This window comes from Aphelocoma coerulescens, chromosome 13, assembly GCF_041296385.1.
Source record: "Aphelocoma coerulescens isolate FSJ_1873_10779 chromosome 13, UR_Acoe_1.0, whole genome shotgun sequence".
NCBI classification, from domain to species: Eukaryota; Metazoa; Chordata; class Aves; order Passeriformes; family Corvidae; genus Aphelocoma; species Aphelocoma coerulescens.
In genome coordinates this window covers 17,860,098-17,883,321 of record NC_091027.1, presented here as the reverse complement: position 1 = coordinate 17,883,321, position 23,224 = coordinate 17,860,098, and the positions used below count along the sequence as shown (strand labels likewise).

At 59.0% G+C, this 23,224-nt stretch overlaps 2 protein-coding genes across 2 annotated transcripts; both read left to right on the top strand.

The window, feature by feature from the left end:
- Window positions 1-1,683: 1,683 nt before the first annotated feature.
- SMIM33 (small integral membrane protein 33) lies at window positions 1,684-4,014 on the top strand. The gene is made up of 2 exons (XM_069029002.1): window positions 1,684-1,767; window positions 2,214-4,014. Exon 2 carries the CDS (start codon window positions 2,230-2,232, stop codon window positions 2,638-2,640), a length of 411 nt encoding a protein of 136 aa, XP_068885103.1. The 5' UTR covers window positions 1,684-1,767; window positions 2,214-2,229; the 3' UTR covers window positions 2,641-4,014.
- Window positions 4,015-10,540: 6,526 nt separating this feature from the next.
- On the top strand, window positions 10,541-23,222 carry PCDH12 (protocadherin 12). The gene is made up of 4 exons (XM_069029323.1): window positions 10,541-13,378; window positions 13,818-13,912; window positions 15,081-15,268; window positions 19,980-23,222. Exons 1-4 carry the CDS (start codon window positions 10,541-10,543, stop codon window positions 20,342-20,344), a joined length of 3,486 nt encoding a protein of 1,161 aa, XP_068885424.1. The 3' UTR covers window positions 20,345-23,222.
- Window positions 23,223-23,224: the final 2 nt, after the last annotated feature.

Here is a 23,224-nt window from a genome sequence, read left to right as displayed (position 1 = left end):
CAGCCTCCCTCCCTGCAGGACACACAGCCCTGCTGGGCTTGGACCGACCCCATCCCCAGTTCCTTGAGAAGGGGAGGAACTGGAAACCCGAGCTGGTTCTGCCCCCATGCAGCCCAAGGGGTTCAGGCATTTGGTGTCTTGGCCGTGGCCTTGTGTTGTGCTGGTCCGTGCAGGTCCTGCCTGTCACACTGTGAACTCCACAGGTTCTGGTTTATCCTGTGCTGGATGTCAGTGGGTGTTTGGGGGAGGAGAAGGGTTTTAGTGTCCCCATGTGGGAAAGGCTCCTGTGTCCTTCTCCGGGGGTCCATGTGGGTATTCAGGACGCAAAGCCACGGAATTCTGTCTCCTGGTCTGAAGGGCTGGTCCAGCCCCTTCCCACAGCCCCCCAAAAGCCACAGAGCCTCAGCCAAAAGGCAGAGGAGCTGCTCCTTCACTGCATCCTTGCTTCCCACAGCTGGCAGACAGCAGCAGGACTGGAGGCAGTGATCCCTGTGCATGGCACAGCTCCTCACGTTCCGTGGGTCTCTTCAAACCCCTCCAGCCCCCCAGGAGAACCTCCAGGCCCAAGGCTGACAGCCTCCACAGCAGCCTTTGCTGGGACAAACCCCCTGCCAGCAGCCCCCCACCCTTTTGTCCCTTGCACAGATGTGACGCTCAGAGATTATGCTGTAGATTAAGGTTTTACTGAATCCTGAAATGAGTGCAAATACCCAGAAGCTCTCACACACAAATCTCTTCTGGATGCTCGGCTGGATGGTGGAAAAGGCATTTCCCACCCTGTCCTCCCCGCATGCGGGAAGGACAGAGCCCAAATATTCACCCCAGCCTGTCTGCTGAGAGCCTGCAGGTAAGAGCAGTGGTGCTGTGGGGTGGAAGGGTGGGAAGATGTGCTTTGTAAGGGCTAAAACTCCAGGGGATCCATGTTTTCCGCTCTGAGATGTGCTCAAGGTCACTCCCAGTGGCAGAGGGGGTGACACACGGCATCCCCGGGCCAGGCCGATGTACCTGTGTGCCTGGAGGGCATCCCTGCAGCCTTGTGCCACGGCCGGCGGTGAGGGGAGGGATGTGCCAGCCCTGACCTGGCACTGGCTCCTGCCTGCGACCCCCAGCAGGTCACGCAATCATTTAGGTTGGAAAAGCCTCCAAAATCATCGAGTCCAACCATTGGGCTGGAGGCCCAAAGCATCCGGAGCTCCCCATGGACTCGCTCCACAGCCGTGCTGGCAAATGGGACCCCCGGCAGGGACAGTCATCCCCGGGCTGTGCCACCCCTCGGGACAGGGCCCTTCCAGCCCGGAGCACGGCCTGGGCTCACCGTGCCGGGCTCTGCAAAGAGCCCGCGGGCAGAACGGGGATTTTTTACAGCCGTTCCTTCGCCACATGACATTTTCACGCCCCGCCGGTGGCAGGAGGGAGGTTTCCTGCAGCCGAAGGGGGGAGGGTGCTTGTCCCCAGACAAAAGAGCCCTTGTCCCGCAGCGGGGGACAGGAGGGTCGCGGGGCGCGGGCAGGGGCGGCAGCGCTGATGTGGCAGCGGGCAGGGCCGGGGTTGAGCCGGGGGATGTGCCCGCGGGATGAGCCGGCGCTTCCTCGTGTGCCCCGGGGAGCCCCGGCGGCTGCGGGGCCGGGCCGTGACGTGGCAGCTTCCGAGGTGAGTCCGGCTGCACCTTCACCGCAGAACCAGCCCGCAGCTCGTCCTGCCCGCCCCGCCGGCAGCTCCCAGCCCCGCCGCTGGAGACGATGATTCTCAGGCAGCAAGGACGCCCAGGTACCCCGTGGGGCTGGCAGGGCTCTCCTTCCTTCCTTCTTTCCTTTCCCGCTGCTCCCACCCGAGCTGGCTCCCACGGGGTCGTGCCTCTGGCGGGGGACGACTTACGGGGTTGGGTTCCCCTGGGAGGTCCCCGTGGGGTTTGGTCCTGGGTCAGCACCGTGGGGCTGAGGTGTGAGAGGGGAGGGCAGAGGGCTCCCCACAAGAGCCAGGTGCGGTGGCCGAAGGTGCCCAGGACATGGGGATGCAGGGCACCGCCTCATCCTGCAGCCCCAGACTTAACCACCAAATTTGATCCTGTGCTGCGAGCCCGAGGGACGGAACACTTATGGGATCATCCCATTCCCTGGCAGCTGCGAGTGCAGGCAGGAGCTGCGGGCTCGAGGCCGGGAGATAGGGACAGGGACGGGCTCGCTCGGTGGTCACTCCCCGTGTCCCTGTCCCAGGTGACCCCGCTGAGCCATGAACGCCTCGCTGCCCGGCAGCCAGCCGAGACAGCCCGAGCCGCAGGACGTGGCCGCCTTCACCCCCGTCTCCATCGTCAAGAGCGTGACCAAGAGATCGGACGCGCTGCCCGTGATCTCGGTGATCGTCGCCCTCTTCGTGCTGCTGGCCGTGTTCATCATCCTGGTGGTGCACTACGGGCCCCAGCTGCGCACGGTGCAGATCACCCTGTACCACGAGCCCATGCCCCAGCACATGGACAGCGGCGTGCTCCTCACGGACTGGAGGCAGCTGGATTCCCACAGGAAGCTGCCGGGCTGGGATCTGCCCGGCATGGACTCGGCTGGCGTGAGCTGCCACTGCTCCTGCAACCATCACCTTCCCCATGGGAGTGCTGAGCCCAATGTCATCGAGATCACCTACCTGTGACACGGCCCTGGGCACCTGGGCAGGGCTCAAGGGACATGTCCCACTGGAAAAGTAGTGGCCGGGATGTTTGTGTATCCCGGGACTCAGCGCTGCCCTCACGGGGACCTGCATCTCCCCAGGACGTGTCTGGCCCCAGGAATGCTCAGCCAGGAGCTTCAGTGACCCATCACCGGCCCCCAAAGTCCAGCCCAGGGGTCCCGCTGTCCCCAGGCAGGAGCTGGGTCCCAGCCCGAGCTCAGCCTACGTGGGACAGCTTTAGCATCTCTTCTGGTTTTACCTGCCCTGGTTTTACCTGTCCCACGCTGTCTGGGAGTGGCCAGCAGAGCTGCCTTGGTCCTTGCCCCAGCTGGGGAGCTCTGGGGCTGTGCTCGGGCCCTTGGCAGCGGCTGGAAGTTGCATCACCCGGAATTGTTTTCCAATGAAAGATGTTTCCACATGCAGTGTCCTCATTACACTGTTGATATGGCACAGAGAATTCTCCAGCCTCATGCCTCATGCCACAGCCCCTTTTCCCCCGCTGAGGGCTGGAACATTGTCCTGTCCCTGCCAGCCCCCTCAGCCCCTCTGGCAAACAGCCAGAGGAGGGGAGAGGAGAGGAGGCAGCTCCTGATTCCGTGTTGGCTGGAGCCAGTGACAGGGGACAACGTGTCCTGTCCCCAGTGGAGGTGGGTGAGAGAAGAGCGGTGACACAGCAGAGGCGAGAGAGGTGATAATGACACATCACAGCTGGCTGAACATCTGGACAGGTTGGCACCAGAGGGGAAGCTCACGTGACTCTGGGCAGAGCCTGCAGCTCTGTGCAAGGGGATGGGGAGAGCTGAGGTCACCCTCACTGTGGCCACCTCTCTGTCCCCATCCCTGGCTGCTGTCCCAAGGAGGCAGCGCTGGTGGCGGTGGCACCCGCAGTGGGGTGGTGTTGAGGTGGCACAGAGGGAGCAGGAGAGGTGAAACCTCCTGAGCCCTGCAGGCTCCTGGGGGCGTCAGACCGTGGTCCCTGTCCAGCCCTGGGCTGCTGGAGGCACTGGGATCTCTTCAGTCCCAGTTTCTCCTCCTGTGGTGGAAGCAGGACCTCAGTGTGTGCCGTGCCTGGGGCCAGAGCAGCCTCTGGGATCCCCCACAAGGATTTATTCTGATGGACAGTCCCAGAATAGAGCTCCCACCTCTCCCACTCTGGAAAAGCTGGGTCTGTGTCTGCCCTCAGATCCCTGGCACAGATCCCTGTGGGCACAGCCGGACAAGAGATGGGCTTTACCTGTTCCTCCAGGTGCTGGGGGTATTCCCAGCTTGGCAGATGCTCCAGGATCCCTCCTCTCACTTATTTCCAGCCCTTTTCTTGCTTTAAGGCTGGGTAGTGGCTGGACTTGCTGGAAAGCTTTTGTCTCCACAATAAACATAATTTATATTACTTTTTGGGAGGGTTGTTTTCTGTTTTGACTTTGTTCCTGTTTGTTTTCCAGGGGTGATAGGGCATTATCAGCTCTCCCACAGCCCTGTTAGAGGAGATAAGGGCTGTCATTCCACTGGAAAGCAGGGAGTCCTGCTCCCCTTTGCATGTCAAAACAGGGCCTCCTTTGCAATGTGTTCAACCCTAACAGCACCCCTGAGGAGATAATCACCTCTAGGGACTTCTCCTAATTAAGAATTCCTCCCTGGGAGGGTGGGCAGGCCCTGGCACAGGGTGCCCAGAGCAGCTGGGGCTGCCCCTGGATCCCTGGCAGTGCCCAAGGCCAGGCTGGACATTGGGGCTTGGAGCAGCCTGGGACAGTGGGAGGTGTCCCTGCCATGGCAGAGTGGCACTGGATGGGCTTTAAGGTCCTTTCCAACCAAAACCATTCCACAATCTCCTTAAATGACATCTGTGGGTTGTGGCCACCCACACTAAGAGCTGGAGAAACCTCCATGTGACCATCACAAGATCTGCACTGTGGCCCCAGAGAGGCTGCACCCTCCTCTTGGGGACATCAGCCAGTGTCACCCGCCCAGGGTGAGGCAGCAGAGTTGTCCCCCAGCTTTGGTGGCTGTGTCATTCCAGCTCGGGGAGCAGCACAAAGCCTTTAATTGGAGGAACAGGAGCTTTCCTGAAGGACACCCACAGCAGGGAAACCTCGTGTTTAGAGAGAAAAGATTAAAAACGCCTAAATATTAATAAAGAGAAAGATAAAATGGGTAATTATTGCTGGCACTCATTGATTTGCAGCCGCTGGGGACTCGTACAGGTCTGATTGATGTCACAGTGTGCCGTGGCCCGGATCCATCACTCACCCTGGGTTGTTGTTCAGGTGTTTCAGGGTGTCAAACTAAAATCAGATAAAACTGGCAGTGAATGGTGGTGCTGGGGGAGCTCCAGTGTCCCCAGATTTGCCCCGTGCTCCCGTCCTGTCAGCACGACACGACCGTCTGTGCAAAGACCCAGCACTGAAGCCCCCGCCTTGGGGAGCTCTTCCCTGCGCTTCGTTTGCAAACAGAAATTTCAATACAAGCTTCTGGAGCACAGGAAAGAAATTACTGCAAGACTCAGAATAGCAAATTAAATCATACAAGCGAGTGACAATATGCTGCCAGCTTTCTCCTCCAGAAGGACATCAAGGGTTAGATCTCAACTCACTGCTTTCTCCCACACAATAAAACATCATTTTCACAGCTTCTCCTCGTTTCTCTTTGGCCAGCTCTGCCTCTCTCTGCTCACAGAATTGCTTTTTGTAGCACCGGGCTTTATAAAACACGTCAGGGTCCTGGAGCAGCGGAGCCGTGCATGACATTACCATAACATTATTCCTCTCTATTCAAACACCCAGCCTGGCCCAATTTACTTCACTTGTAACTTTCTTCCCCTCCTTAATAATAATCCTTTTATGAGCACAGAGCAACAATAACTCTCCTTATCGTCCCCTCTGCGTAGGGCAGCTCCTGGAGCACGGCAGGCAGGAGCTGCTCTGCTCAAAGCCAGGTCTTTGCCTGGGGAAGCTTTCAGGAGCTGCTGCATCAATAATTACCTCTGTCCTGATCAGGGATCGCCTGCACCCCCTTTTATTTCCTTCCTAATTAAGGTGTTGCCCTGCACGAGGGGAGGCACCTTTATAACCCCCCCAGGGGAGGGTTTAGTGGGGGGTTACAGCGGGGTTTGGGGGAGACGCTGCTCGTGGTGCTGCAGAGTTGCCTGAAATCGCGTAAAACCGAGGGAAACACCCGAAAACTGCCAAACTGAGGGAGGCACCCAGAGCAACGACCCTAAAATCGTATAAAACCGAGGGAAACACCCGAAAACTGCCAAACTGAGGGAGGCACCCAGAGCACCCGCTGAGCACGGAGGGGAGGCAGCTGCAGCACCAGCGGAGCCTCCCTGCAGGGCTGGGGGCGCGGGGGGGGAAGGGTGAGGGGGGTCGCAGCCCCTCTGTGGGGAGAGCTGGGGGGCTCAGCACCCGCTGCCCCTCGGGCAGCGGCGGGGACGGGCGGGGAGAGCGGCGGGCACGGGCGGGGAGAGCGGCGGGCACGGGCGGGGAGAGCGGCGGGGACAGCGGCGGGGAAGGGCGGGGAGAGCGGCGGAGCGCAGCGCGGAGCTGCAGTGGGCTCTCGTGGTGGAGCGACCCAACTGCAGAGCGCGGGCAGCGCCTTCCCCGGCCCGGGGCTGCAGGAGCCCGCAAGGACAGCCAGGGAACGCCTGGGGTGGGGAAGGATGAGCAGCCCGGGCCAGGCTGGCGCGGGTGGCACGTGGAGGTCACCCTCGGCCAGTCACCTGCTGGGTTTATGGAGAAGATGGGCTCAGGGAGAGCCAGACACCCCCGAGAGAAGGTGCCCCCACCTCTTGCAGAGCTCTGTGCCTGGTGTGAGAGGGGGAATCACATCCTTCCTCCTGAGAAAGGGCCCCAGGAGCCTCCCAGGTCCCTGCAGGTGGCTGGGGAAGGTTCTGGGCTCCCTTGTGCAGCGGCGCCTGCACCCAGCTCCTCACACACCTCATGCTCAGGGAGGGATTGCTGTCCTGCTGAAAAGGGAGTGACTCTTCTAGGGGAGCAAAGGCTGTCTTTGAAGGGCTGAAAATTCATAGAATCACAGAATATCCAGAGTTGGGACCCACAGGGATCATCCAGCCCAGCTCCTGGCCCTGCACTGGCACCCCAACAACCCCACCCTGGGCACCCCTGGCAGCGCTGTCCAAACGCTCCTGGAGCTCTGGCAGCCTCGGGGCTGTGCCCATTCCCTGGGGAGCCTGCTCCAGCTGCGGGATAAACCTCAGGATCCCTGGGGAATGGTGAGAAGCAGCCGTGCCTGTGCTTGCTCCATCTCTGTTTGCAGCCTCTCTGAGGTGGAGCTGAGCCTGGAGGAGCCCATCCCTCCTCAGGGTCCATCCTGTGTCCATGGCCTCGGTGTCCTGACCCTCAGACACCATTTCTCACCCCACAGAGCAGAGATGAGACCAGATAAGCCCTGAGCACCCCAGTGAGGCCCAACTTTGGTGTATCACCAGTGGTGCTCATTTTGAACTCTTCTCCTTTTGATTTTTTTTTGAATCACAGAACCACAGAATGATTTGGGTTGAAAGGGACCTTAGAGCTCATCCAGTGCCACCCCTGCCATGGGCAGGGACACCTCCCACTGTCCCAGGCTGCTCCAAGCCCCAATGTCCAGCCTGGCCTTGGGCACTGCCAGGGATCCAGGGGCAGCCACAGCTGCTCTGGGCACCCTGTGCCAGGAACAATTCCTTCCCAATATCCCATCCATCCCTGCCCTCTGGCACTGGGAAGCCATTCCCTGTGTCCTGTCCCTCCATGCCTTGTCCCCAGTCCCTCTCCAGCTCTCCTGGAGCCCCTTTGGGCCCTGCAATGGGCTCTGAGGTCTCCCTGGAGCCTTCTCTTCTCCAAGTGAGCACCCCCAGCTCTCCCAGCCTGTCTTCATCAGAGAGAATTATTGGATTTGAAGAAGTCTCTTCCCTCTCACTTGAAGCTGCCCTCGGCTCCCTGCTGTGTCATGGCACAGCTCCTGCTCCCAGGCCAGCACCGTGTCAGCCCAAAATGACAAAGTTTGAAGATTTCCAGCTGTGCAGTGGAGCTCAAAATAGCCTGGTGGTGCTGCTCTCTGCCCTGTGATGGACAGGGAGAGCGGTGCCTCCAGCACAGCCTGCACCCCTGGGAGCTCAGGGTGTGCCCATGTCCTGCTCTGGAGCCCGAGGAGCAGCTGAGCTGCAGAGGAGCCAGGTTTGCACTCCTGAAAATGGCATTTCCAGCTGCTCTGGGCACCGACAGCACCAGGCAGGAGCTGAAGGAAGCACTGCACACAGTGAAGGGAGGAAGCACTGCAGTAACTGAATGTGGCTGAGGCTCTTTCTGAGCTTTAAATGAAAGGGTTCAGGTGCAGCCTAAACCTTGGTGGGGGAATTTTGTGTTCACAGGCACCACATCGTCCATGGAGGTGCTGAAGTACGCTGGGAGCCACCGGGGTGTGAACAGGAAACAGGAGGAGACACGTTTTGTTTTTAGCACCAGATCTCATTTCCCTGCCTGTGCTTCTGGCAAGTCTCAGCTCAACCCTGTTTTTCTTTCCAATTTTCTTGCAGCATTACTTTGTCCATCTCCCTCCCCAGCACTGGTTTGCAGCTCAGCGATGCTTGTGCAGCATCCTCCTGCCAGCTGGGAATGTTCTGATGGCTGGGAGTCACAGGCCTGGTCTGTGGGGATTTATTCCTGAAGAATCATAAATAATTCATGCAGGAGCTCCTCCAGCTCCTCCTGGGCAGGCCAGACCTGTCAGCAGTGCTGGGATCTGTACAGCCTGGCTGGGGACAGTGCTCAGGGGGTCACAGCCCAGTGACAGAGGCTTCTTCTCCCAGCCCTTCCCTGAGAAAACTGGGGCTCAAAATCCCACCTGGTCCCTGTCTTGGGGAGAAAAAAAAGTGGTTTGGAGGTTTGGAATCCTCCCAGCTGAGGGGTGGGCACGGCAGCAAGCAGGGTCTGGCAGGTGGGTGCTGGTGTGGGGGGAATTCGCCTCCTGCAGTGTCAGTGGTGGGTTAAACACGGGGCACTCGGGGACACTGGCTTGTTCTGCAGTGGGATTGGGAGGTGATGGGAGAAGGAAACCCCACGCTGGGCTCCTCGGGGAACCCCCCCAGCCCTGGGGTATCACATTTATTTCCTTTTCCTTGTGATGTTCCAGCGCGATTCTTCTGTCCCGCTCCACCCCTGGAAAGGAAAAGCATTAAAAAGACGCGAGGCGGAGGGATAACCTTCCCAGCAGAAGGAAGTGGCCTTCCCACCTCCCCTCCCAAAATCGGGGCACGGGCTGGGAGACATCCGGCTCTCCGCCCGCAGCTCCGCGGGCAGCAGGAGCGAGCGGGAGGGAACGGGAGCGAGCGGGAGCATCCCTCCGGGAGAGCCCCGGGCTGCGCGGGAGGAAGCGCGAGCACAAAGCAGGGAAATGACTTGGCAAAGGTCACCTGGAGCTGGGGCCGAGCCCAGGAATAGCACCGGGGCTCCGGCCGCGGCACCGTCCCCTCCTCCCGCTGTGCCGAGCGGTGGCACCGGCCCAGCTGAGGGGACGGCTCGTGGCACTGGGGTGGGGTTGATTTTGTTGCTCTTTGGGGCATCAAAATTCACCAAGACAAAGAAAAGTGATGACAGCAGCGATGCAAGAGCCTCACCTGGGATGGGAATAGGTTTGGGGTACAGGGGGTGCCCATCAAGGCTGGAAAAGCAGGAGGAGATGGCAAGGTGGGCACAGGACACCAAAGGAGGCTGCCTGGAAGGTGTGGGGACACAAAGGTGACGTGGCTGGTGGGGCTCCAACCACACCTTGAGGATGCTCCACAACGGCCAAGGAAAATTCCACACGACCTTCCCTGTCCAGAATGCCTCAGTCACCTCGAGACCGAAGTAAACCCAGCCCGGGCTCCGGGGGCTCTGCAGGCTCAGGAGGAATACATGGAACAGCTTTAGGCTGTGTGTGCACAGCTGGCCAGCTGTGGTGATACCTCTGCAACAGCTGGGCAGCCTGAAGGTGGGGGCTGGGGGCAGGCGCTGAATTGAGGCGGTGCAGGAATGACGCCAGGGACATCAGTGCTGAGCCAAGCTGGGATGGAGCGCGTGCCAAGACAGGGAGCGGCCGGGGCAGGCGGATGCAGGGGTGGGGAGAGGCCTGAGCGGACACAGGTCGTGTCTGCCAGCGCCTCCCTCCTTCCCCCGTGCCCTCCCGGCCGCGTTTGATGTGGCCACGCTCCTGCTGATTCACCAGCTCGTTTTGGTGCGGCCAGCTGGAATTGGTGACATCATCAAAAGCTTTGTGCTGGGAAAGGTGACTTGGGCACATCGCCCTCCAAAGGCAGAGCAAGGAGCAGGGATTGCCCTTGGATTTAGGCAAAATGGGAATAAGTCAAAGCCTGAGATGTGACAGTGGGGGAACAAGGCTTTGAGTCAAGGCAGGAGCGGGAGTCCATCACCTCTTCCTGAAGCATAAGAGGTTTGTGGTGGGTCAGGGAGTGCAGGAATCACACCTTGTGGGCAGTGTGCTCTGCAGGTGACAGCAGTGACGGTCCCTGCAGGGTGGCAGCGGAGGGCACTTCCCCACCCTGTCGCAGCTGGGCCCGTGCCGCCCACGAGCAGCCACCCCGCCCCGGCATTGTACCAGCCCGGTCCTCCCTTTTCCTGTAGGTGGGGTTTCCATAGGATGTCGGCCGGTCCATCCCCAGCCCGGCCAGCCGGCCGGTGGCTGCTCCCGGGACGGTCCCTCCGCTCCGGGCTGTCGCAGCCCGGGGAGCACCCGGCTGCCGCGCTGTCCCCGGTGATGGCAGCGCGGGGGACAAACGCCAGCCCTGCTCGTGATTTCCCCTCCTTTCCAAGCGCTGGCTGGCGCCCACGGCTCTCGGAGATGGGAGAGGATGCCGAGGCCCTGCGGTGGCCGTGAGGACTCTCCGGGGATGCGGTGGCCGGCGGGACAGCCCATGGCAGCGCGGCGGGGCCGCGGGGGCTCGGCCAGCGGCGTGTTCGGGCTGAGCCGCTCGGCGCTGCAGCTGCCGGCGCTGTGGTGGTGGTACCTGTTCCTGAGCGCCGATGCCCAGGAGGTGGCCACGTTCACGGTGCAGTACCGGGTGCTGGAGGAGGTGCCCCCGGGCACTGTCATAGGGAGCCTGGCCGAGCACTTCGAGGGCGGCGAGAGCGGAGAGGCGGCGGAGACGTTCCAGCTGATGGAGACCCCCGGGAGGTTCCCGCTGCACGTGGGCAGCGGGGATGGGGTGCTCAGCACGGCCGGGCGGGTGGACAGGGAGCAGCTGTGCCGGCACAGTGATCCCTGCTGGGTGTCCTTCGACGTGCTGGCCGCCCAGAACCCGGCCCTGATCCACGTGGAGGTTCAGGTGATGGATGTCAACGACAACGCGCCGCGGTTCCCCACGCCCGAGCTGGAGCTGGAGATCTCGGAGAGCGCATCCCTGCGGACACGGATTCCGCTGGATCGAGCCCTGGATGCTGATGCTGGCCCCAACGCCCGCTGCTCCTACGCCCTCTCCCCCAGCGAGCACTTCGCTCTGGATGTCGTCTCCAGCTCCGACGGGACGAGGCACGCGGAGCTCGTCGTGGTGAAGGAGGTGGACCGGGAGCTGCACTCCTCCTTCGACCTCGTGCTGACGGCCACTGATCACGGGGAGCCACCAAGATCAGGTACTGCTTTGATTAAAGTCATTGTCCTCGACTCCAACGACAACAGCCCCGTGTTCGCAGAGAGCTCCCTGACGGTGGAGGTTCAGGAGGACGCCCTGCCCGGGACCCTCCTCGTGACGGTCACAGCCACCGACCCCGACCAGGGTCCCAACGGGGAGATCGAGTACAGCCTGAGCAGGCACGCGCCCCCCGAGGTGCTGAGCACCTTCAGCATCGACGCCCGCACGGGCAGCGTCCTCCTGAGGCTCCCTCTGGACTACGAGGAGACCCACGCCTACGAGCTGGATGTGCAAGCGCGGGACCTGGGTGCCAACCCCATCCCGGCACACTGCAAGGTCCTGGTCAAGGTCCTGGACGTCAATGACAACGCTCCCGACGTCCACGTCACCTGGGCCGCGCGGGTGCCCGTGCTCTCCGAGGCCCTCCCCAAGGACAGCTTTGTGGCCCTGGTGACAGCCAGCGACCCCGACTCGGGAAGCAACGGGCAAGTGCTCTGCTCCCTCAGCCAAGGGCACGAGCACTTCAGGCTGAAGAGGACCAACAGCCACAGCTTCGCGCTGCTGACCAACGCCTCGCTGGACCGCGAGCGGCGCGCTGAGTACAACCTGACGCTGGTGGTGCGGGACATGGGGGACCTGTCCCTGGCCGTGCTGAAGCACCTCACCATCTGCATCAGCGACGTCAACGACAACGCCCCAGCCTTCGAGAAGGCCGCCTACGAGGCTGCTGTTGCCGAGAACAGTGAAGCACCTGCCTTCCTGCTCACCATCCGTGCCACCGACCCCGACCTGGGCTTCAACGGGAAGGTCACCTACAGGATCCCGGACCCCTCTGCTTTGGGGCTGGTCTCAGTTGACCCCACCACCGGGGATGTTTTTGCCCTCCAAGCTTTTGATTACGAGCAGGTGAGGAGCCTGGAGTTCCTGGTGACCGCGGAGGATGGAGGGCATCCCAAGCTGGCATCCAACATCTCCATCAGGCTGGCTGTGCTCGACCAGAACGACAACGCTCCCATCATCACCACGCCAGCGCTGGTGGGAGGGGTGGCCACGCTGTCTGTCCTGGTCAATGCGGACACTGGGTGCTGCTGGGTGGTCCCTGGGAATGGGAGCACCCAGGGAGCTGCGGCAGTGACCAATTCCACACTGGTGTCGTGCCCTGGCAGTCCCCTCCTCTTCACCATCGTGGCCAGGGATGTGGACTCTGGCATCAACGGGGCTCTCCGGTATGATCTGGTGGGTGGGGATGATGCCGGGCTCTTCATCCTGGACCCCCTCCTGGGGCAGGTGTCCCTCAACGCCAGCAATGCCAGCAGCCTGGCCGGCAGCCAGCGGGAGCTGCTGGTGCGGGTGAGTGACCAGGGGGACACCCCCCTGCACACCCTGGCGCGGCTCCGCTTGCTTTTCCGGCACCACGGGGCCTTCTCCAAGATGTCAGCCCAGGATCCCGGCTGGCCGAGCCTCTCCGTGGTGGTGGTGATCTGCCTGGCCGCTCTCCTGGGCGGGTGCCTGCTGCTGCTGGCGCTGACCCTGTCCCTGCGCAAGAAGGACAAGAAGGACGGCATGGCCTACAACTGCCGGGAGGCGGAGGACGCCCGCAGGCAGCAGCAGCTCAAGAAGCCGCACAGGCAGATCCAGAAGGCCGACATCCACCTGGTCCCGCTGCTCCGGGGCCGCCCCCGGGAGCCCGAGCCCCCCCGGCCCTGCCAGGAGGAGCAGCCTGGCACAGCCACCCCCGCGGCCGGGGGGTCCCCACAGGCTCCGCTCCACCTCACCCCCACTCTCTACAGGACCCTGAGAAATCAGAGGACACAAAAAGACTCAGAGGAGCAGCAGGGCACCTTCGACCTGCCCATCCTGCAGCGCCGGCCCTGCCAGCCCCACAGACCCAAACACTTGGTGAAGGAGCCTGGGAGCCCCCCGGAGGCACCGCTGCACGGCAAGAGCTTGGTGAAGCCACCCATGGGAGAGCCCCAAGTGCCACCCGAGCAGCCCCAGCCCCACCAGCAGATCCTCAGGAGCCTGGTCCGGCTGTCGCTGGTGGCCCTGGCGGAACAGAGCCCGACCGGGGAGTTCGCGATGGAGTCACCCCCAGTGCAGGTAGGAGCTGTCCCGGGCGTGTGGACACCCCCAATCCTTCCCTGCCCGGGCCTTGCCCACCCTGGGGGGGTGGGAATGTGCGCCCTGATGGTCTTTGGTTGGTCTCTTCCCCCAGACTGGGCAGCGATGCCTCAATGGGCTGGGTAGGATGAACAACCCGTCCCGCCCGGCAGGGTCACCCCAGCAGGACGCTCGGGAGCGGGGCTGTCACAGGGAGAAGGGGACAATCCCGTGGGCAGGGAACAGCAGGAGGGGTGCAGGGGGAGCTCGGGGCCAGGTGGGCTGCCCAGGGCTTGTTTTTCCCCCGGTGTGGGGATGCTGAGCCATCTGCAGGAGGAGGAAACGCTATAAAAAGGCCGGGGGGGCTCGGAGGGACGTCCTGGCAGGAAGCAGCTTGAGTGGCCAGCCCGGGGCTCAACAGGCTTTTCCTGCCTTGCAGCAAATCTCCCAGCTGCTCTCCCTGCTGCACCAGGGCCAGTTCCAGCCCAAAACAAACTACAGGGGAAACAAGTACACGGCCAAGAACGGCAGCAGGTAAGGCTGGCTCCCAGCACTTCCCTTCCCCACGCCCCCTTCCCCTGCTCCAGTCCCACCAGTCCAAAACCTCTGAGGGCAGGAGACACCAGGGCAGAGACACAAGGGAAAGGCTCATCCCCTGGGGTTGGAGGTTCTCTCCTCAGGGGATGGGTTTGCTCCTCTGGTCCTGGCTCCCAGTGGTATCCAGCTGCTCTTTGCCTCCTTCCTGGGGCACCTTTGGCAGGTCCCTCCATACTCACCTGAGCTCCTCCATGGCCATGAACCATCATCCTTTGCCAAGAGCTCTGATGGTTTGGGGTGCCCAGGAGCACGCAGTGGGCCAGCTCTGGTGGCAGCAGCACAAGGATGAGTGTTCTCATGGCTCTGGGCAATTCCTTAGTGCCTGTCAACATGAGTTTGGGACACCTGACCCTGTGCCAGGGGGCAAAGGAGTGAGGAACTGCAGCAGGGCTGGAAACACTGAGATATCTCAGCTGTGTGCCAAAGATATCCCAAACTTGACGGTGTTCCCATTAAATGATGCTGCTGACCTCTGGGTGCCCACTCCTGAGGATGCCAAGGCTTCATCCCTGCTTTGCCATGTCCCCCTGTCCCCACCTGCCCAGGCCAGGGGCAGACACAGCTTTCTCCACCTTCCTCACCTGCAGCTGCAGAGGAGGGAGAGGGAGGGAGAGCAGCCCCAGGGCTTCTGGGGCAGGGCTGGGCTGTGGTGCTCCTCACCTGGAATGCAGGAGGGAAGCTCCTCTGAGTTCATGGGGAGGAGCCAGCAGGTCCCTGTTTGCTCAGGATATGCCCCTGGATCCCTGGAAATGTCCCAGGCCAGGTTGGGCAGGGCTTGGAGCAGCCTGGGACAGTGGAAGGTGTCCCTGCCCATGGCAGAGGTGGGATGAGATGAGCTTTAAGGTCCTTCCAGCCCTTCTGTGGTTCTGTGATCTTGCTGCAGAAGAATAAAAACCCTCTCAGGCAGGAAATGTGGAGCAAAACCCCAAAACTCACTAACTGAGGGGCATTCAAAGGTGCCTTTGGTTCTGAGAGTGATGCATGGGGAGGGTGCCCACAGCCCCTGTCCGGGGCATTTTGGGGGGATAGAGACCCTTCCAAGGGCTCATTGGGGCAGGGCTGTGCTGGGAGCTGGAGTGACTTGGGTGTTGTGACCCCCTGGCAGGGCTGCAGGGCTGGACACGGGGCTGGACACGGGGCTGGACACAGGGCTGGACACTGACTGCCTGAGCACCAAGGACAGCGGGCACGGCGAGAGCGAGGCCGGGGACCGCGACTGCGACAGCGCCTTCGAGCTCTCGGTGCAGCAGCTCGTGGGAGAGGAGCTGGAGACCCTCCTGGAGCCCCAGGCAGGTGAGGTGACCTCGCTACGGGCACAGGGTGGGGCTGGGGGGGCTCCAGCAGCGGGATCTCCTCAGGTAACACACCCTAACCCCAGCCAGGAGGTGCAGCTGGCTGGAGGGGCACATGGCACCTCCTGCAGTGGCTCTGGCAGGGGCAGTGCTTGGGGCAGCACGTCTGGACCATCCCAGGCTTTTGGGGCCAAGCAAAGGGACTTGCTGAGCTTCATGTTGGAATTTTCCACGTGTTTATGGCTGCTCTTCCCTGCCATGGATGTGTCTGCTGTGGTTTAGGGTTTAGTGATGTGTGAGCTTGACCTTTGTCGTTGCTGAGGGGTGAGGTCCGGTTTCACACTGCAGCTGGGGAACTGCTTCCCACGCTGGCCTGAGCCCTCCCTTCATGGTGTCCTGGTCCATGCAGAGTGAGAAAGGTGGACACTTGTCCTTGTCAAGCCCCTCAGGGTGTTAGGTACCCTCAGAGCCCTGCTGGGCTCCTCCTTCATCTTCATGTCCGGTGACCAACCTAATTTTAGTGTATCTTTTTTGAGATGTGTGGCCAGAATTGTGTGCAGTGTTTAGGGTCCACTGGGGGTACAAGGAGGTTTTCTGGTTTGTTCCTCATTCCTGTCCTGGCCAAGCTCCACGCTGAGCTCTGGTTGTGGTGACTCCCAAATCCCTCCTCTGCGTGGAGGGAGAGCCATCAACACATGACAGGTCGCTGTTCCCTGGGACAATTATCTGGCAGTTGGTGACACAGGAATTCACCAGCCACGTGTTGCTCATGGCACTCAGCATTATCAGGTCCTTCAGCAAGCCTCTGCTTTTGGGTGTTTTAGTGGAGTCAACACCAACATTGTCCCATTTCCGTGTCATTTATCACTGTGTTGAGCAGATACTCTGGGACTCCACTAATGACCTCCCTTGGTGGGGAAGATTAATTATTCCTACCCTCACTTCCCAGCTTTTAACACATATTAGTCCCTGCAGAACCTGGCTGTAAATTCAGGCACAGCTCAGGTCCCCTGCAGGCCTGGCTGGTGTTGTTCCACCAGCTCAGGTGACCTCTGCCATCACAGAACTGAATCCTGGAATGGTTTGAGCTGGAAGGGACCTTAAAGCTCATTCCATCCCACCCCTGCCATGGGCAGGGACACCTCCCACTGTCCCAGGCTGCTCCAAGCCCCAATGTCCAACCTGGCCTTGGGCACTGCCAGGGATCCAGGGGCAGCCCCAGCTGCTCTGGGCACCCTGTGCCAGGGCCTGCCCACCCTCCCAGGGAACAATTCCTTCCCAATATCCCATCCAACCCTGTCTGTCAGTGGGAAGCCATTCCCCCTCATCCTTCACTTCAGGCCCTTGTCCAAAGTCATGCAGGACTCTCCATCCAGCCTTTCCAAATTTCCAGAACACAATTCCCCATCTGACAATGTCAGGTGGTTCCTTTGGGAGCAGCAGTTCCGTGGCTCTCTCTGCTGAGCCTTGCACAGAAGGATTTCTCTGACTGCCTGTGCTGGATTCACCTTCACTTAAAAACTCCTGTCACCATTTCCACCTCCCCTCCCTCTGATCCCGCATTCATTTGAAGCAGTAGTTAATGAACAGCAGCTAATAAACCAGGCAATTTCATATCTGAGTTCCTCTGGCACTCCGGGGTGAATGCCATCTGGGCCTGACATTTTCTACATGTTCCTTTTATTGATTTGTTCTAAAAATCTCCTCTCCTGGCATTTCAATTTGAAAGAGTTGGGCTGACTCATGTCCTGTAGCAGAAATTTCATTGTGGAGCCTCTGTGCTCGTCCACAGTCAAGAGAAACTCATTGAGCTTTGCTGCTGGGGTGGTTTGAATTCCAGAGCTGGGCTTTTTTGGTGCTCTTCCTTAAGGACAATACCTGCTGCTTCTCCCCCTTTGCCTTCCTGCTCTTTTATTCCAGTAAGGAGCAAACAAAGGAAAGGCTGAGACCTAAAAGCTTCCTTGGATTCCAAGGTCCTGCAGCCAGGAGCAGGGAGCAGACAGGAGCCCAGCTCCATCCCAGGTGCACTGGCACACCCTGATGCCCGGAAAGGGACTGGTGGACCTGCCCAGTAGCTCTGTCTGGATCCAGTCCTGCCAGGACTGGACCTGCCTACTCCAGGGAGCATCCTGGAAAATCTGGGCTACGGTGAGGCTGATCCATGAAGTGCCATCTCCTGTGATTCTTGGATCTAACGGGAAAAAACCCCTTTGGCCAAAGTCCTGGAGTTCCATAGAATCATTCGGGCTGGAAAAGCCCTCTCAGACCATTGTCCCCTGCACTGCCAGGTCCACCACTGACCGTGTCCCCAGTGCCACATCCCCATTCCTGGGATGATGATTCCGCCACTTCCCTGGGCAGCCTGTTCTGTGCCAGCAGGGAATGCTGAGGCTGTGGCTGGGTGGGCTCCTGCTGGCCATGCCCAAAGAGGCTGCTCTGTTCCAGGGGTGCCAAACCTTCCCCAGGAGCCCAGACCTTCCCGCAAAGGCGGCCGAGCGCAGCCGCCGGAGCTGCCGGGCTCCTTCCTCCTCTCCCAAACACAAACAGAGCCGTGGCCTTGCATCCTGAGAGGGAGGAAGGAAGCACTGCTGGTGCTCAGGAGGATCCTAACAGCTGGCTGAGGCTGGCTGGGCCGTTGTGCTGCTCCCAACGGAGGGACTGCAGTCCCAGGCAGCTCTGGGATTGTTGATGCTGCGGGATGAACTCCCAGCACCGTCTGTCAGCGCCGATCCCCCACCAGCCCAGCGCAGCACTCCCAGCAGCAGATGAGAGATAGAACTTTATGGATGATAAAAACAACCCCTGCTCCCCAAACACCATTAAAACAAGGCAGTAAAGAGTTATTGGTCAAATTAAACATACGTAATTATGAGGTTTCATGGCCACGGGACCGTCAGCCTGGCTCTCCCTGCAGAGAGCAGACCAGTTGTGCCCTGCTCCAGAGATGAGGCAGCCAAGTACTCAGGGAATGAAGTGGCTTCTTGCAGGCTGGGGAGGAGGATGCTGCATGTTTTACAGCAAAACCTGCAGCACACTCGGGTGATGTCTCCAGGAACAGTCACTGTGACTCAAACACTGAGACTGCAGAGAGAAACCCTGCATGCGAAGCAACACAGAAGAATTTTGGGGCTCCAGCTGAAACAAAAATCTGAGGGCTGTACCTGCCCTTCTCTCCTTACCAGGCTGGAGTCCCAGCTCTCGTCCCCAGCCCATGCCAGGACAGTTTTTTCCAGGGGAAAGGCCCACTTGCTGGGCTGGCTGAGGAGGGAGCCGTGTCTCAGTCACTGACTGCAGATCCCATGTCCCAGCTGTGGCAGGGTATTATTGATGACCCTCTGGAATCAGCAGGATAAAAGCATTGCTATGGGGACCCTCCTTTCAGATGCCAGGTCTTATGTCAGAGCCACACAATTGTTACAGGGACACCAGCCCTTGCTACCCTGCGACTGCTGGGTTTTGTTACCAGGGAGGTTTTGCTGCTCCCAAAACCATTCCCAAACCCAGCGGTCACTCCAAACCCCCTCGAGCTTCTGGGATGTGCTTTGGGAAGGAACAATGAGGGGCTGGAATGCAGCCTCTGTGCACCACAGCACGGACTCTTGTTTACCAGCTACCTCAAAAAACAAGAATCCCTGTTTCCCTTCCTGCTGTCTGACGGGGAAGCTATTCCAGGCTCCCCCTGCTATGGGGTCCTTCCTTTATTTTCCAGGAGATGTTTATTCATGGACAGTTATAATCACTTCTTCTCTTGCCAACACTATTTTAAGCATAAAGATTTCCTCTGCTGGTGCTTATCTCCTCAAAATAATGACAGGTTGCAGTCAGATCCCTGGAGAGCACTCGCTTCCTTAGGAGCAGCCCCCCCCCACCTCTTGGGGTGTCCATTGTGTCAGCCTGGATCACTCCTGGTTTCATCTCCAGAGTTTTCCCTGCTGGTGTCATTTCAGCTCCCGCTCCCACAGATGGATCATCCGATTTGTGTGTAATTCCCCCAGTCACACCCAGTAACGATCCACCCTGGCTGTGCCTCCCTGCCAGCAGGGAATACCCCAACCAATCCTCTGTGTGATTCCAGTCGCCCATTTTGGGCCACAATCAAATTACTGGTGCACTAACGAGCCTGCCCCAGCCCCCAGCCCAGGCTCCCCCTGCTCCTCAGCTGTTTCCAATCGAGGAACAACTACTTTAGAGCTCAATTGTTCGGTCCCAGTCTTCAACCACCCAGCTGTGCATTTTATAATCCAGAATTTCATTCTGGTATTATTGTTTTCACAATAACCCATTTCTTTTCGGTCTCAATCTGCCTCTTTAACAGCACATTCCCACCCTGGAGTGACCCTGAAGGGAAGTCCACTATCTTTGTGTCCAACACTTCCCCCTGGAAAGCTTTTCATTGTCTGCTCCCCTTCAGCCAGTCCTAAACCCTCCCTCTCTCAGGCTTTGCTAACAATATAGTGAAGTGCCAACTGGGACTGCAACAAATGAGAATGAACAGTGATTCTAATGGTTATTTTATTAAAACAAACCAAACCAAAACCCCCAATAGTTTCAAACCAGTTCTATTGTGTTTGGCTTTGTTAAGCTGCTGGTTTGCGTGGTGTCACTGGTGACCTGTTACAATCACTGCTCTCAGCTGATTTTAGATATTTTCATTTATCAATATTTTTATTGATTTATTCCCCCCCCTTCTCTGCTGTGCTGTCCCTCCCCAGAGCTGGCCCTCAAGAGGCTGACAGCTGCAGACCCAGCGTGGGTGGCCCGGCTGTCCCTGCCCCTCACCAGCAGCTACAAGGACAACGTCTTCTCCCCCGACTCGCCGCGCTCCCCCGAGGACGAGGAAGCTGCAAGGCAGGAGAAACCAAGGACCTTTGAGACCTTTGGCAAAGGTGCTGGGGCTGACCCCAGTGGCACTGGGACGAGGCTGGCCAGCACCTTCCTGTCGGAGATGAGCACCCTGTTTGAGATGATCCTGTCCCAGAAGGTGCAGGTGCACAGCGAGGCGGGTGCGGGGCTCCTGCGGCAGCTGTCGGCCCGCGGGCAGAGCCTCGGCCTGGGGGACACTGCCCCAGGGCTGTAGCGGCTCGGTGGCAGGGAGAGAACAGTCAGAGATTTGGGGTGCCCAAGGCCACCCCCAGCCCCAGCAGGGTCACTGTAGGACCATGTCTAGACAGGTGTTATTTCCTCCTTTGCCTCGCCCCATTGAATTTCTCCACGACTGATTTCACCTTGTTTAGCTCCCCTCCGCCTGCCCGTCCTTGCCCTCCTCCTCTCCCACCCTGCTCTCCCAGTGCTCTCCCAGTGCTCTCCCAGCCTCCCATCCCACCCAGCAGCGGGAGGGCCCTTTCCTCCCAGGACAGGCCCAGGGAGGGGGTTGTGAGAACAACCACAGCACAGCGAGATACATCCATGTGATCACAGACTGTGAAAGTACCTGTCACGGACACTGCTGCAGCTGGACCCCAGGGTTTCAGTTATTTAAATAAAACTGGTTTTTTCTAACACTACCCTCTCTGTCAGCAGTGTAGCTGACACAATCTATGTGCAGAAAGCCTGAAGTGGCAGCTGGGGAAGGGGAGATGTGCCTCTTGTCTCCCACTGGTCCTTCCAGCTTCTGTGGTTCTGCCACTGTGAACTTGGCACTTTGTAGAACCCCCCAAAATCAGCCCTGGCATCTCTCCTACAGCTGCTCCAAGTGCCCACCATTTCCTTCTCCATAAGGACTGGATGTGGCACTCAGTGCTCTGGGCTGTGTGACAAGGTAGGGATCAATCACAGGTTGGACTCGAGGATCTCAGAGGTCTTTTCCAACCTCAATGATTCCATTCTGTTCTCTCCTTTGAGGCCATTGGGTTTTGGAGCACAGTCCTTATCCAAAAGCAGACACCAGATGGCTGGAGTCTGCCACAGGTAACCTGGGAAAAGGGAAGCGTGAAAACACTGTTTTGAAATATTCAGTCACAAGTTTCACCCTTTTTATGGGTTTTCACTTTGATCCGTCTGTCTGGGAGCTGTAAGACAGTTTTGGGATAATAGCACGGGTGGGAAAACGAGGATACTGGTGGCGAAGGAGGAGGCACAGAGGTGTTTGTGCCGCTGCACTCCTGGAGAAGGGAAGGGCAGTGGTGACCCACAGGCTCATGCAGCAGTGTGGGGATGGCAGGAGAGGGCTTCTGGGCTCTCCTGGACCATCTCAAGTGTCCTACTCCTGTTCTTCTCCATGGACCTGGAGGTGACAGTTCCCAGCTTTAGGTGTGTACACACCTGAGCCACAGCACCAGACAACCACACAGATAATTTAAAGCAGAGTAAATGAGAAAGTTACCCCTTTCTGTTGCTCTTGGGACCCAATGACAAGAGCAATAGAGTGAGATTTCCCCAGGTGGACTTTTTAATATCCAAAATGTTCTATTTTATTTGGAGTCTTCAAAATGCTTGTACCGATGAGCCCAGGTCTGGCATCCATCCACGGATGGGTTTGGCCTGGCCTGCTCATGCTGCTGCTCTGCTAACACAAATCTCTTGCTGGTTTGTTTTACAAACAAAACGAGTTCTTGCACCAAAACAATGTCAGGGAGCCAAATTCTAACTGAGATGCAGCTGTGCAAACCATGAGGGAGGCATTTGTGACTGAGGAGCTGCAGCCCTGTGGGATTCCTCTGCACCATGGGAGCACAGGCAGAGGGACAAACACCCGGCACAACCTCACATCTCCCTCTGCGAAGTTGCTTTGATGTGCCTGCTAGAGGACAATCCATACACAAAAATACCTTGTAACAAGCAGGTTTAAAAGGAGACAAATTCCTCCCTCTTGGTCCCGTTTCCTGATTCTGCAAACTGCTTTCAGCCCCCCCAGCCCCTCTCCCATCCCGACCACAGCGTAAGCACACTCTGGATTATCACAGCATAGGAAATCCACCCCAGGAATTTCCTGCTACTTGTATCCTGCTTGGTAAAGGAAATGGTCTAAGAAAGTTTGGTCTGAGCAGAAGGAGAGAGCAGACCAGAAGAACAATCAGATGTGTTGAGGGCTGGCTGTGCCCCTCCCTTGCTGCATGGAGAAGTTCAGGATGGGGCCATTGCCTTTGTTTGCGGAGCCTGATCTACGCAGAGCACCAGAGCACCACGGCCACAGGAAGCTGGACAGTTTGCACAGATGCCCTTGAACCAGTTTAAACTGGTGTGAACAAATGCCTTTTTCCGGATTCAGCTGCCCCAGTGGAAGAAATTATCACACCAGCTGCCTGCTGCTGCTGCCTGCCAGTGGTGCCTTCCCGCTGGGAGCATCCCTTATCCACTCTGCTGAAAATGAGCTGGCGTGCTCAGCAAACAGGGACAGGATGAATTTTGAAGCAAAGCTTGCTCATTGTGTCTCAGAGAGGTGTGCCCATAGGAGCAGCTCACTGCCAGGGCTGCAGGTGGGGACAGAAGGACACTGACACGGTGCAGGATGGCCAGGGACAGCTGTCACTCTCGCTGGTACAGGTGGATCCGTCACATCCCATAAAAAACTGTGTCCTAATGATGAGACTTCACTCTCTTGCTTGCCCAGGTTTGCAAGCAGATTAAACTGCCCTAATAGCAACACAGGCTGGTAGCAGGGGCACTGCAGGGACTTGCCTTGAAGAAAGCAGACTGCCTCAGAGGGAGTGGGCCAGGCCAATCCCAGGGTAACTTGCTAATGTCCCCATATGGTGGCTTGTAAACCTTCCTGGGGGACCATGAGCAAGACATGCAGGGCTACTGGAATTACAACCCCAGATCACACCACTGTGGTGCAGAACAGGATGGTTTGGGCTGGAAGGACCTTAAAGCTCATCTTGTTCCACCCCTGCCATGGGCAGGGACACCTCCCACTATCCCAGGCTGCTCCAAGCCCCAACGTCCAGCCTGTCCTTGGACACTGCCAGGGATCCAGGGGCAGCCCCAGCTGTTCTGGGCACCCTGTGCCAGGGGCATG